Raw genomic sequence first — 15,919 nt, 5'->3', positions numbered from 1 at the left:
ACGTGTGCTCTTCCGATCTTTTTTACATAAAAAAAATTTCATTAGAAAAAGAAATATTTGAAAAATCGATAGTAACTTTAAACAGACAAATTGAAAGCTATAGTATTTAGTAATTAATTCAGTAATAAACAAATTTTCTTAAAGGCACACTAATAGGGACACTTACCCTATATTGTGAAGTATAACGTTGTTTTTATTTTAATCATTTTTATTTTACTTTATGTCTTTACTTTATTGTTTTTACTTTATAAAACGTATATTATATTATATTTATTATATTAATATTTGTTATATTTTCAGATGGAAATAATAGAAGGCAAAAAACCTGGATCTACATTGTACGTCTATAATAATTACACATACAATGTGGATCATAGATATTCATATCTATATCGTTGTTCTAAACGTAAGACTAAAAAATGCTCTGGACGATTGCGAAAAGAAGGAGAATTTTATATATTGGAACATTTCCATAATCATTTGGAAGAGCCTTATATTGTCCAAATTTTTAACATGAAAAAAGAAATGGTTAGTTTAACACAAGAAACAACCATACCTTTGAAAGAAATTTTTGACACGGTCTGCCGCAGTAACCCAGCAGCTGCAGCACATGTTTCATACAACCGTATGAGATCCTTTCTTTCTCGCCAAAGGATCAAATCGGAGAGAGAGAAAAGTGGACAGGAAGAGAGAGATACACAAGAACAAAAACCGATGGATAATAAAGAAGATATTGTAACATGTATGTATTGATTTAACATGTCTTTTTTAGATAGGATAAGTAATTAGTTCTTATTCACTTTTTAATTAAAATAACTGTTGAATTTGATTTTGAATTATATTAATAATTAATCTTTTTAAGATAATTATTGAATATAATACAGCAAAAATGGCAAAAAATACTTAAAAAATAACAAAAAATCTATATAAAGCTGATATTCATAACCAATTCTTTTTTAATATGTATATGTTTAAAACTGTCTTAAATACGTACTATCTTAAGATATTATAAATCATCAAGCCGTATTAACACCTTACCTTACTTAAGATAACGTTGAACTAATCATCGACTATTAATGTTGGCCTATGTTACTACATTTAATTACTATTTATTACGAAATTATTGCGAATATTATTACTAATGAATAATAAAATACTATTTTTTTATTTGTTAGCTGGAGCTGAACATCAGAATGTAAAACGTGTAAATCAAAGACGTGTTAATACAAATTCCAAGCGCGCCCGATCTTCCACACCAGATCAGAGACAGAGGGATGAACAAACAGGTATAATATGATTTATAATTTAAAAAGTAACTTATTTTAATTGATCTTTTAAAAGTCAATATACTAAAATGATTTTACTTTAAAGTATATTATTAATTTTTAATTAATGGTATCTCTATTATTGGTATCTTAATTTTAATGCAAAATATGACAACTTTTCTGCTGGTATAATATTTAGCTATTTTGTATAAATGCAGTTTTTTTAAGAATCAAAATAAAATTTTGTTTTAAATTTTCATATTCTTATTTATTCTTTATAATTATTTTTTATCACACATAACACATATATTAATATTTAAAATATATTTATAAATTAATAATATAAATACTACAAACTTTACTGTTGTAGATGAAGATATTTCTGAAGTACCAATTGATGATAATGATAGAAAGTCACGATTAGAAGGCATCTGTGTTATATGTTTGATTAAAAAAGCGTGTTACGTCTATGTACCATGTGGACATCTATGTTCATGTGAAGATTGCGCTAACAATTTAATGTATAGAAGATGTCCAATGTGTAACTTATCATATGATAATTGTATAAAAACAATATTATCATTTACATAGAAAGATGTATATGTGTAAAAAGTGTTCGCCGAAACTCGAAAAGTTTATTATATACAAGTTTATTACAAATTTATTATAAGTTTATTATAAATTACATCATATAGTATACATAATACAGCTACTGTAATAGTATACGTAATACGCTAAATACATATCAGAATTTTTTTATTGATTAATATTACAAGATAGGTAAAAGTAAAATATGTTAAAATAAATGTGATCATAAGATTTAATTATTTTATAATATAAATATGTATATTATTGTTATAAATATATATATATATATAATATACATACATACATATATAGGTATTACATATTATATACATAATTTAATATGTACACTTAATACTTGATGAGAAATTATCTTACGTGAATGTATTGGCTTATTTTAACACATCTTTCTTACGCGTGGTACTACGATAGTTAATATACCTCATTACAATTTCTTATAGACCACGTAATGTATTAATTATTTATGGCAATATAAATAATTTATTGCATCAGTTCAATTAAAATGTCATTTAGAATTTTGATAAAATCTTGCAGTTAAATTTCGTGCAACCTGATTGGCGATTATTTCCGCACTTGTTATTGCTGCAATCTGAATTTGTTTAAACTATTAAAATAATTAATAAGTAACTCATTTTTTTAAGATCTTAATTCAGATAGATTTAGTTTGGCAAAGACAATTATTTTACCAAATTTATTATTAAATATATAATTTCGTAATTATTACTCCGTAAGAATTATTTTATCCATCCATTTTTCAAAAAAAGGAGATGATTTTTCAATAGAGGGAAAGAACATTTTTTTGTGTGCAAATTTACGTATTCAAGATGCGATACCAATGATGTAACTGTCACTGCCAAAATCGTTACTATCGGAAGCGATCTAGAAGATTCAGGATTCCCTTCTGCAACAAGAACTGCTGGCATTTAATAGATTGCTTAACTTTTTTTTGCGGACCTTGCGAAATTCAATGTAGAATTAGAGCATATTAAATTATATTAAATCATATTAAATTATTTGCTCTCATGAAGATTTCTCTTCTTCGGAAATTAGCGTACACTCGGCTGAGGGGTTTTGATATACAATAATTAAATCGTCGGCCTGCAATTATTCATTCTGGACGCGATAAAATCGCAATTTCTTGCTCTATTTATTAAGGTTCATATTTAAAAAAATAAAGCCTGGAAGACAATCATTTGTATGCTTTTATTAATAGATCATTTAAATCGTATATTATTGAAATCAAGTATAGATGCGCTATCAAAATACATTATATAAAAAATTATACATAAATGTTAAAAAAATATATGTTACCCAGGTAGCAAGCTAACGTTATTTGTCATCATATTGACGGCATTGGCTTGTTGCCTGGGAAAGAAGAGGACCGCTGATTATAATCGCCGGGGGTCGTGGAAGGATTTATTCATTAATTAATCGCGTAATCCTGATTTTTTCCTCCAGCCGTTTCGGAAAAAATAATGGCGATACTTCTGGCAATAGTTCTTGCTTGTTCCGATTAATTTCTATGCGAGTGTTAATTTTGTATTATAGAATCGCAGTACAAGACTCTTTCTAATCAAGTTTTAAATTATTTGAAAGAATATTCCGTAATCTTTTTTTTTAATAATAAAAATTTAAAAAAGAAGAACAAAGACGCTTATCGGATTTGCGATGCGCGATAAATATTTGGTGTGGAAATTGTAAAACAAATTACGCATTTTGCAAAACTAATCAATACATTGTCTCATATATTTTTTACATTTTCATATTTTTGTTTCAACTGTAACAGTTTCAGTGAATAATAACAACCTTGTAAATTATGTTATATTATATCACAGTATAAGTAATATATATTAAGGAAGAAGTTGTGAAACATGTTCTTTATCTTCGAGATACCAAATTTTCTATTCAATAATTTAACTTTACGCAATTTACTTACTATAAAAAGTTGGTCATTTCAAGTTCTTTTCCTTTAAGGATAAAATATTTATAATTTTAAATACTATCGCTTGTTTGCTATACAATAAAATTCGAGTTACTTGCATGTTATCGTATACTGGAATTATATTATTCAAGAAATGGCTAGTTTTAAGTATATAGCAATATATATATACTTATATATATATTATAAAAGCGATAAGGTGACTGAAATCACTGGTGCAGCCAACAGTTTTATTTGTTTACTTTGTGCAGTATTATTATCAACATTGCAATAACGTCGTAGATAATATATTAATATGTTATAGTTAATATGTGCGTACAAAAAGTAGAAAAAGATTGTTCTCGGACTTAATTCCCCAGAGAGAATTTGCTTCATCTCCACGAGACTGCACGATATGCATTGTTCAACTTATCTTTGTGCATGATATGCGTTTTCGTCTCCGACTTTTATTTTTGTGCTTCTCCATCATGCATATCATGCAGCGGTCACATTACATCATCAATTTAATCCTTTCGGGACAGCATGGAGTCTAAGCAAGAAGGGCTCCTGTTGGAACGGCGTATTATTATCGCAAGTTCGCAATGTTCTTCGTTGCACGACTGCAATCGCCTCGACGGACGAGCGGCTCGTCCGTTAGTAGTTCATCTCGCGATTAGAAATTCGTTCATCCCTATACGTCTCTTCCCGTTCTTCTTACTTCCGTGGTCGCCCGTTTCGCTGCATGAAGCAACCCTTGAAGGAATTTAATCTCACGTCGATCTCGCCCTCCTCCAACTGAAATGCGTTCATCGTTTGTTACCGTTGCGATCCGCGCGAGTGAAATTGTATATACGAGCGGATACGTATACGTATACCCTGGATGTGGAGCATGTAAAGCGACATAGTAACCAAACGCAATTAACGGAATTGGTATTCCGCATATACCTGTACCTGATCGAATAAATAGATCTCCTTGTAGCAGGACGGCGACACGCATTCCCGGATGCATCGTGTTTTGGCGACGCTGTCGCTCCTGTGCTGCGATAGCATCTTGCAAGCGCCGCTCTCCTCGCATGCCTGCTCGAATTGTCTGAAGAGAAGCTCCTGCGACAGAATTTAACCGGATTAATCGTAACTGCAATATCGGCTCGACCTTATCCCCTAACCGTTATGAATGTTTGAATACAAAAGAGATTTTATAGCTGTACCGAAAATAAACCGCTTTCGACTTTTCCATTTTGCTGCGAAATAAATCGCGCGCGTGGATTATATTTCGACATAAAATGTTGCAAATGGATTTTGCGGGTTAAATCCGGGAAAATAAACGTTTATTAATGTTTATTTTTGCACACGGAAAAGTTGCTCTCCGTTTTAATTTAGACGGTATTGATAAAACGGCGCTTTGCGTTCCACGCCGCGGCGGGATAAAGCGGAATGCAACAATTGATTTGTGCATGTCGAAAGATTAACCCCAATTAGAGCCAATGCGACTTCCAGTGCGCGGCAAGCATGTATGTGCGCCTTTAATTTTCCTTCGCGAATAACTCCACGTCTGCCTTTCTCCGCGCAAATAAAAGCATTGTACGCGGCGAGCGAAGGAGATGTTTGTCGAGCGTGATACAGGAAGAAATACGTTTCTTTTATTTCACTTTTCCTAGAAGATACGATTGTGACGTTTCTGGTAGTAAGCTCGGCATTTAAGACACTAACAATAAATTGCCAGTAAAATTAAATTTATCAAGAAATCTCTTGAATAAATCTTTCTACCGTTTTTTCCTTGTTAAAGGTCGCGATCGAATTATTTTAACTATGTTACATTTCTCTATGTTACATTTCTCTGCTGCATTTTTTTTATGAGTACGTATTTTTTCTCTTATCTTTTTGCAAAGAGATTCTAAATGTAATTTTTGTAGTGTATCTTCCTGATCAAGCTTGACAAAAAAGAATTTTTCGGTCGCTAAATATACATTAAATTATAACGAACTTGTACTACTGCTCCAAATGCAAATATTCACATGTAATTGCTTTCGAGTATATCCATATACACTTTGACCTTTGGCCAAATCTCTCTCGAATTAATGCCAGATCGATCGTTCGGTTCCTTCACTAAATTGCTACTTTGCTCTAATTTTACATCCTCGGTCGTAAATAATAGCTACTGAATGTGTGTGTTTCTCTCATTACGTTTCTAAATTAATTTTTTTTTCATAGACAAAGATACAATAGTTTTTTTTATATTAATTCGGATTCATCCATAATCGTATAATCGTATATATTTATTTTTTATTTACACAGACAGGATCAAAGATATTTTTATAGCAAATTAGTGGTTCACGTGTGAAAAAACGGGCTCGAAAATCGTTCTTATCTGTTTAGCTCGAAAATCGCGGTACACCAAGCCGGCTTAGCGTTAACGCTACCGTCCCTAGCGTCGTAAAACTGCCACCCCTAAATGAGGGTAGCTCCCCATAACCTATATCAGCGTTCAACACGTACCACTCGTCAGAAAAGACTTTAATGAATTAGATGGACGACTTACGTTCTTGGTAGTCTCCTTGTACGGGTATTCCGGGAATGTGAAGGTCTTCGCGAGGGATCCTGGACCTTCCTGGAGGTGGCCGACAACGAGGATCAGGCTGAGCGCGAATACCACCCCCGCCGCCATGTTGAGCGGAGTCAGTGACCGATCAATAGACGGGGATGGCGCTCCGGTTTCTCTATCGAGTTTCTCGGTGGAAAATAAGAACTTTTAATTCTAGTGAGTCGTAAAAGATGACCATTGATTCGTATCAAATATTTCGTTAAGGTCTATAATTTCAAACGTACTTGAGAAAGGGAGAGAGAGAAAGAGAGAGAGAGAAAAAGAGAAATAAGCAAGTAAATATAGTTAACATCGGGATCACGTCTAATTTCTTTTTTGCGCATGGTCACATTTGCAAATCACTTAACTTTTTATACTCTTTTTCAATTAATTTCCTGAAACTTGTTAGCAAATCTTATTATCCTGTCCATTCTGTGAAACAATTTTGTAAAATTCCATGTCTACTACTGCAGTCAAATATTTTAACTCGATTAATCGAGTCTCATGGTTTTATTTTACATTCCATATAAATTCTCGTTTATTTTATATATATATCTTATCTTTCCTTTGTTATTTTATATACTATTTTATTTTCCAATGTTATTGACGTTTTATCTTCTACGCATATACTTTATTTTTTTTTATCTTTTATATAACTCGACACAATCTTACTAAATACCAAACTTATGCGTGCAATAAAATTATGATTATATATAATTAATATTATATAACATATTTACTTTACATCATAAAGTTATTCTGTTAAATAATAAAATCAAATGTAAATCAATATTTCTGTTAAATTATAAAATTGTTATAAATTATAAAATATGAGGTTGATCAATATTTCTCATTTTTTATATAGATATATCTAGCGATAGTTAACAAAAATTTCTTGGGCAAAAGCCAATATTTACATTTTAACAAGCGCCAAAACGTGTCTGCTAAATTTTTTATTTTTGTAAGATGCATATCCAATAAAATTTAATGGTGACTCTCGTGAACTTTCGACGCCGTTGCGATTCGCGCAGTGACATGCGCGAATTTACCGATAACTCTATATATATACCAGCGCAGCTGCGATATTTGCATAAAACGTATCGAGGCGTATGCACCAGAGCGCAGTAGCATTTATCGTTTCCATGTGTATGCGATGTATATGGTGGACGAGACGGCGAACGTTTTTGCCGGGTTAGGCGTTGTGCACCACCAATCCCAAATTCCGCGCGCGGCTTTCGTGCCATTAATTCGAGATTTCGGCGGCGATTAGCAACAGTTCCGGCTCGCCCGATATGTTCCTCTTGTCCCTCGCGTGATTGCAACATTCTGCCAGTTGCACAGATAGCTCGTGCAACAACGCGAAGAAATGTCGCAACTAGAAACGAATAGTTTCCCTTCGTCCTTCACTTTGGATTTAATCAAAGTCAACGATAATTGTACGAATTTTCCATAATTCTGTTTCCCTTATAAATTATTCATTATAATTGTCACAGTATCATATACTCAGTTACAATTTCTCGATTTCTTGCCAAGTCTAATTTAGCAATATGAATTATTTTAAAACCAATCGAATTATTTTAAAAGAGGATAATTCTGTAAATCTCTCAAATTTATATGAAAATGGAAACCACTATGCTATATAAAGTAGGTTTGCTCTAATTTTACGAAAATTTACGTTGTAATTAAGTAAGTGACATATGGCTAAAATAGAGATTTGAAAAAAACAGATTATACATTTCTGGATAATTTTCTAAAATTGTATCTCCGGTATAAAATTAGTGAAATGGGTTTTGTTACGCTAAATATTTCGGTGAGATAATGAAAGAAGACAGAATTAATTTGAAGCTCACACATAGAGATTATTTCTTTTTTGATATAAGAGTTATCAAATTTTGAACAAAATTTACTTTCGCAATTGAATTTTGTAAAACGCTTAGTGTTGAAGTTCTATCAATGCAATACTTTTTTAGAATATTATTTATAAAAGTTATTAAAGAATGCGGCAATGTTACAAGAAAAAAAGAACGTTGTAAATAAGCAGACTTAAACCGAATACCTACGCATCTTTTACATAAGAAATTTTGCATCAATTGAGCAATTATATCTATATTTAAATTCGAAGCTATATTAATCTGTCATATTATGCACATTTTCAAAATTGAAGAATCTGTTATTATTGAAGAATCTGTCATTATTGACAATAATGCAATAATTTTTGTCTATTAATCTAATACAGTCTGCTTAACTGATATTTTCCTGCTGGTTCGTGTTATAATTACCATATCGATTGGATCGGTGTATTATAATTATCCAGGTGTTAAGCTCGGATACAGGCGACTTTTTTGTCTCGTCGTAATTACCTTCTCTCGCTCGATTGAAATTCATAATTAAACCATTAGGTATACACTTGACATAAAATTCGTTGCTGCGTATGTAGAAGATTAATTGAAGATTCTGATTGTAAATTAATTAAATCATCCTCTGTATAGTGTAAAGTGATAGAAATTTTAAATAATTCTGTCACAAATTATATTTTTCATCTTAACTAATTTGTTTCAACATTTTAAGCTAATATCAATTAATAACATCGTGTCTACGATGTGTATATATGTATTTACATACAGACATATTACCATTATGCGTCTTTAAAAAAATTAAAAATCAATTATATTTGAATGGCTAATAAATATTTTAGAGATTGCATAGTAATATAATGAGAATTTCTGTTTAAACGGAATGATGAAATTTCATCTCTGTACAGTGAATTATATCTTGTCGGTACAAACGTAATTAACGTCCTTGCATACCTATATAGTTCTCGAAGAGAGAGAACGATAAGCAAGAGCGATTCTCCCGGGTGACGTATTTCATAGTTAGAATGTCACGATAAGGAACAATGAAATACGGAGAACGATCACAAAATACGAGAATCCTTTGTATCTTGTATCTCTGCGGATATATATGACTGCAATACGCCATAAGTCGCGTACTCTTAAGATAGAATGTTAAATATCGTAAATACTAAATTCAATTAATACTAAATTCAATTATTCAATTAATATCGGAGGATATTATCTGTCAAGAGGAGAAAGCGGTTCAAAAACTATCGGTAGACAGCAATTTCTATCAGTAATTCTTTTTTAAATACACTATAAACCTATGACCTATTTGTGATGCCTTGCAATCCGCACAACACAGTGAATGTTGACACGTATAAATTATAGTACTATAGCTTATCAATATTATGCTATTCAAAACTCGCTTTGTAAATGTAAATTTGTTGCAACGCCAAACTGTAATATAAACGGGGAAAGTATAACGAGATTCACTTCTACCAAATAATAACAAGTTCTGTACGTATAAATTTTAAATGCAAAATTTTAGATTAAAATTTGTCAAATATTTTAAGTTTAATTATATGCAAAGAATAAATTATTTATACTTTATAAATATTTTTTTAATAAAGGTTATGCAATTTTTTTTTTATTATACTTTCAAGCCGTAACTTGTTTACTTTATTCGTAAATCTGATCTTAAATATGCTTTTTTTTTAATAGTTTGCAATTTGTCACATATACAAAACATAATAAATTGTACGACATCGTTTTAATGCCAATAATGCTTTAGTAAAAGCAGCAGTCAAAAGAAATCAAGGTAATTTGAATGGTAGACTGTACAATAATAGAAGTTGATTTAATTGCAGTGTAATTAAGTACCAGATGGCAGAGCGGCTAATCTAATTGCAACAATTAAGAGACTTATTCGAGCCAAGACAGAGTTCGTGTTATGTCTGTGTAATTAAAAATCCCCTATTCTTATATAAATAACAATTCTTTTAATAAAAAAATGAACAATAATTTAAAAAAAAAATTATATTTATTTTTTCTTACATTTGATCATAATTTTAAAATAAATAGTTTAATATAGTATCTATAATATAAATATAATATGCAATATAAGTAAAATATATAGTGTTTTACTACAAATTGAATATACGTAATATACTTTTATTTTCTTTCTTTCTTTTTCCGTCAAAATATTATATCACATCGACAAATGCGTCTATTATTATCTTGGAGAAATGCTTAGTCTACCGCAATATATATAATTATATTTGTATTTGCACGACGGTTATAATTGTTAATTCAATTTACCAAGGTTCTTGACCACGTTATCGCATTTCACGCGGGCCATCATAGTGAGGAAATGAAAGCTTCGAGAATTGCATTCCGCTGTTAACAGAATGCATGCCGCGAAATTTTGTATCGATATCTCTCTCTCTCTCTCTCTCTCTCCTTCTCTCAAGGCAGATTTGTGCGCTATTGCAAACTGGGACGGCGATACACAGTTGTGTCGCGAGTCCCTGATTTATCGGTGCGCCCCTGAAAAGCTCCCTCGGTACGGCGATGGTCCCCTTGGCATCGAATATAGCGTAAATCCTCTCCGCAATTCCTGGGCGGAAAGGGGCGGCAGCAGATTTCCTCACGTTATTGACCATGCAAATAAGGACCGACAATAATAGGTATCGTTGACACGCAGGCAAACAAGATCTATCCCATTCCCCTGAATGCATGTTCGCGACGTGAGATTGCATATACGTGCGCGAATCAATTGTCAACTTGGATCTCCGGTATTGCGTATTATTCACCTCGCAAATGTACGACAATTTGCGGCGCCGTGGCACCGACTAATAAGAGAAGACGTATAGCAGAGATTTGATATAGCCAAATCTCGCGAATTACGTCGGGAATTATCCGGAGAAACGGATGTTCTTATTTCTAATCGTCATTTTTTTTTATTAAATGTTTAACAGAACACGATACTTTTGTTATTTAAATTTGTTTGGAATTTCATTTCACTAATGCTCACGAAAAATTTCTAGCACGTACTTATCGAGAAGATTATAATGATGCCACGCACATACGATGGATAATGAATTACAAGCGTGAAGCTCTCCTATTATCGTATAACCGCGATTAGGGCAGTTTGAATTTCCGTGTAATGATCGTTAATTACTGAGCTTTGGTATGGTTTAAATGATACTTAATCGTCAGTACACGAATACCCTCACGCATAAACTTCGCAACCCCTTTCTAATTCACATTGTCACTCGTAGATACCAATAGGTCAATCGTTAAATTAGCTCTAATTAAAAGCTATATTTATTCAAATATCACTGCGCGATACATATTTCGAATATAAATAATTCAGAGCTTGCGTTTGATCTGTTATTTAATCAGAATGAGTAATGTGTAATGTCATAAATTAAATCAAAATAAAATTTAACGAATTTTTACAAAATTGTACAAAAGTAAAATAAAATGCTAAAAATTTCAGTATTCAAATTTTCCTTGGATTAACAAAATTTAAATGTGTTTTGCAAATAAACGCCAAGACAGACATTTCTTTTAGTGGACCTGGGGCCGAAAAAACTTTAATAAATTCTTACGACAAAAAGAAATCGCCGAGGAAACGGCAATTCCGGTGAATTCCATGTGGAATTAGGAAGGGATGACGTATGTCGTATTACGGCGTCGTTTGTCAAGGGTTTGGCAAGACGCCAAAGCCAGAGCCGTGTGCATCTGACCCGGTGAAGTGCAACAAGTACAATTAGGGAAAGCAGAACTTACGTGAACTGACCTGCGCACAGTCGGGGAGCTCGTACAATCGATATACGACAGATATACCAAAATTCCGCTGACCAGAATCAAAGGAACCGCTTGTTCCCGTCCCAACCAATCCCAGCCGAGGCGACCAAGTTGAAATCGGATTATCCGACGCTCTATCGTCGCGATAGATTCAAGTAAGATTTAATTAATCTCGACGTAATCTCGAACGTAATCACTGAGTGGCAACCTAAATACATATCTGCAAAATTTACTGGAAAATAAATCTAGGGTATTTCCGTTAAATTTATTTATCTAATTATTTTCGCTTCGAGGTTGAAACTTATTTTAGAAATTCATTAAAAATATATATCGCATGCGTTGCAATATTATGTTGACATTACATAATAAGCAATTTGAATTTAATTCATGATTTCGATTCGAAAATTGTATTTCTTGCAAGAAAAATGTGTGCGATTCGCAGGTGACGTCGGAATAAATGTCGTTTAGTAATGAGCATTAACTAGCAATTATATACAACGTAACCAGAGAGCGGTTTAATATTTATCGGGTCAACAGAATAAATAAAATAATTATTTTGCATATTCTGCATATTAACGTTGGGACGCGCGGACGGGCATTAATAAATGTAATAATTACTGCATTCGTAATCGAGATATACCCCCCCAGGACGCGCGCGGCGCGATGAATAGAGAGAAGCAAGAGTTCTCCCGCTGTATTTGTTATTTTCTGTATAACCAGGGCAACGCCACGCATACGTACGTATTACGGCATAAATTACGCAGGCATCACGCGCGATTTTACGTTGCCGTGAAACCTGCATATTGCATCTTGTTCGCGACTTGCGCTCGCGTAACATCAGAGTAGAATGGTTAGAAGAGTGAAAAAGAGAGATGCATCGGAATATGCGGAGAAATGTGCAGTGGAATACTTTGTTCTTTGCCCACTTTAATGCCGTAATTAATTTCACATAATTGTTTTATTATAGCTTTGTTTTTTAAAAAAATATATAAATCGATTTGCCAAAATTCTATATAATAATTGCAGAATTATATTTTATTTTATTACATCAAAAATCGCGGTATTATTATCGCGGATAAAAGAGTAATAAAATCATCAGGTGTTTTACATCGGACGCAACGCGTGTGTACCGTTATACATAAATATTTGATTTTACAATAAATATTTTACGACGATCGAGACGTTAATTGGGAACAGAATACACGCCGCGGGTGAAGAGTTATCGGGGCTTTATCGTCAGTTAAGTTTCTAAACCCCATATTTATCACGGGAACATCATCACCCGCCCACGCGTCAATTGTGTATCCTCTCTTAGTGAATCTCATTACCTAAACGCGTTGGCCAATGGCGGGCGAGTGTCATATAAATTTGCAACACAATATCACTTTATCATTGCATGACATCCACCGCGGTATGAATTATGGAATGAGGCGCACGTCAGACTTTGTAGTATAAGCCACCGCGCCGCGCCGGTGGCTACAACACATCGGTGCAGAAAGTGATATCAACGAAAATGATGCTCGTTCAGGTGCAGCAGCTTACGGAATTATAATGCGCCGCAAACGGGCACGGGCAATCCTCGGAGCGTATTCCGCCTCGAGAGTTGGAATATTGAATCATGCCGCTGAAGATAACGCGAACGGGCGCGCGCGAATGTTTACGGCACATCAAATGTAATAATCAGTTACGAAATACCGGATGCTTTTGTAAGTTGCAAGTTCTTCGGAACAACAGATGCCGGAGGCAGAAATCTTCGTGTGAAATTAGCATTCCATTTTTAGAATTTCGATATAATTTAAGCTCTCTCTCTCGCTCGCTCTCTCTCTCTCTCTCTCTCCCTCTCTCTCTCTCTCTCTCTCTCTTTCTCCTTCTCTCTCTTTGACTCTTCTCTAAAGAACTTCAAAGCTTCTGACACGTTACTTCAAAAAGTTGTCCCGGGAAACTCGAAGCCTTCGCTTCGTGAATACATAAGATGGAAAAGTTCCACGCAACATGGATTTCCCGGCACTTCCGCTCGAAAAGATGAACTTGTATATATATAAAATTTATTACTGTCCCAATACATCACAAGCTCGTGTTTGATGTTTCCTGAAGATATTTATTTTGTATTCGCTGTCTCGAACGTTTCCGGAAGATAACGGACGAAATAGAATTTAATACAAGAGGGTGCGAAATTGTTATCCTGCATACTTTAATTAATTATTATACTATATCATTTTAGCGATCGTCAGTTGAAAATATTGGCGCGTGAAAAAAAGTCATTTCCGTAAAATGTACATAAGTGATGGAAAAAACTAACTTCTCCCGCAATTTCAATTAACATGATATGCACTGTTTCGGCCATCCCGGTATAAATTACGTTGGGCAGCTTTAATTTTAATTCGCGATACTTTTTCATCCAACAATGTAGCTTCGTATAGCAGACGAGACTTCGTTAACCCGATGGCATTTTGCAATTGTAATCATCAAAAAGGGTAAACGATTTTATACTCTCAGTTCGTGCCACGTAATAATAAAAAGCTAAATTATTTTGCAATTCACCGCTCTCGTCGAGTTAATTAATGTACAGTCCCGTTCCCCGCGCAATGAGAGGTTATTTCTCTCTCTCTCTCTCTCTCCAGCCCTCAATTGCAATGGTGCTGTCGGTGAATTCGAAACTCGAAATAAAAAATTCAAGTCCCGTCGATTACTATCGGCGCGCGGAATCGCGGTCTGCAAAAATGATCCCGAAATGCGCTCTTCCAACTTTTACGAGGTAATTTATAAACCGTGTACCACCGTTCGCGAGATCGTACTATAATCGCGCCCACTTTGTGTGTACACACGCGGAATGTAAACTCGACATTACGAATGCCTTCCTTAGATAGACATTTTTAAAACAAATACACGTGTACGTTTAAGCATTTATAACAATCTACTTTGTATTATAATTAATTTTTCGATAAGTAATTTAACAAAGCGACAATATTATCTTAAAGCAGAGTTTAATAGTCGACATAGTGCTAATGCGAGATGATCGTATAATGCGCTAATTATTCACATTGTTAATTATAATAATACGTACAATAATAAGTATACATTGGTAAATTAATTAATATATACTAATTAATAAATAAAATTACTGCAGTATATATATTAGAGTTATATCTTATAATCTTATTATATACATGAATCAATTATTTAAATCCATAAAAATAAAATAAGTAAAAAACAACAAAGAGAATTTTAAGGATTTAAGATATTTTGAATATTTTTACAGAAGTGTCATTAAAATAATATAAAATATTAATTGATTTTATAATAGATTATTACCCAGATTAAATAGATCATTTAAATAAAATGTTTTCTCTGCTTGAAAGCTTTCTCTAAATATTGAAAGTGCAAAAGTGTATATGTTTCTAAACGTCAAACTTCAATTATTAAATTGTCGATTATTGTTGTGGAACTTGAGAGATGATAATATCTTTAATAACATAACGCGCGAAATATCTGATCGTGTCTATCCCGAAAAGGCCGAGGGAAGACAATCGCGACGCCGAATGTACGTGCATGCGAACCGACAAACGAGGGCCTCCCCGTCCCGGAATATCGATTTTGGCGTATCCTAGTCAGGCCAATTTCATTTGACGGGTATACGTCCGTGCGCGCGCGGCGGTTTTCCGCGACACCGCGAATATGATTATGCACGCCCGAGCGTCACCGAAAACAATATCGGGCCGCGTGCGCGCGCGCGCTGCGCAATCTGATTTTCGGTAACAATATTCGGTAAACGAATGCCTACGGCACGCCGGCGACGCGACCGACGACCGTAAATCCAATGACTGCCATTTATTCGGAATTACAAGCGGTAATTAAAAGCACTCGAAAACCTCCGCGTCTTGTCGCCCGCGGCGGTGACGAC

General features: G+C 33.6%; 2 protein-coding genes across 2 annotated transcripts in view; one reads left to right on the top strand and one right to left on the bottom strand.

The window, feature by feature from the left end:
* LOC105451111 overlaps window positions 1–2,080 on the top strand; it is a 3,768-nt gene extending 1,688 nt beyond the window's left edge. Inside the window, exons 4-6 of the mRNA XM_011691369.1 lie at window positions 301–742; window positions 1,176–1,286; window positions 1,636–2,080. Coding sequence (XP_011689671.1) covers window positions 301–742; window positions 1,176–1,286; window positions 1,636–1,856 — 774 coding nt within the window. The 3' untranslated portion in view covers window positions 1,857–2,080. The remainder of the gene's footprint in view (window positions 1–300; window positions 743–1,175; window positions 1,287–1,635) is intronic.
* A 970-nt stretch (window positions 2,081–3,050) lies between these two features.
* On the bottom strand, window positions 3,051–6,538 carry LOC105451110. Its single transcript, XM_011691368.1, has 3 exons — window positions 6,329–6,538; window positions 4,741–4,893; window positions 3,051–4,584 (listed from the first exon to the last, which is right to left on the bottom strand). The coding sequence occupies exons 1-3, from the start codon at window positions 6,452–6,454 to the stop codon at window positions 4,504–4,506; spliced, it is 360 nt and encodes a 119-aa protein (XP_011689670.1). The 5' UTR covers window positions 6,455–6,538; the 3' UTR covers window positions 3,051–4,503.
* Between the last annotated feature and the right edge of the window lie 9,381 nt (window positions 6,539–15,919).

The sequence above is a fragment of the Wasmannia auropunctata genome, unplaced genomic scaffold (assembly GCF_000956235.1).
Source record: "Wasmannia auropunctata unplaced genomic scaffold, wasmannia.A_1.0 LD336053.1, whole genome shotgun sequence".
Classification (NCBI taxonomy): Eukaryota; Metazoa; Arthropoda; class Insecta; order Hymenoptera; family Formicidae; genus Wasmannia; species Wasmannia auropunctata.
Note: the sequence above shows the minus strand (reverse complement) of the source record. Positions and strands in the feature narration are given on the sequence as shown.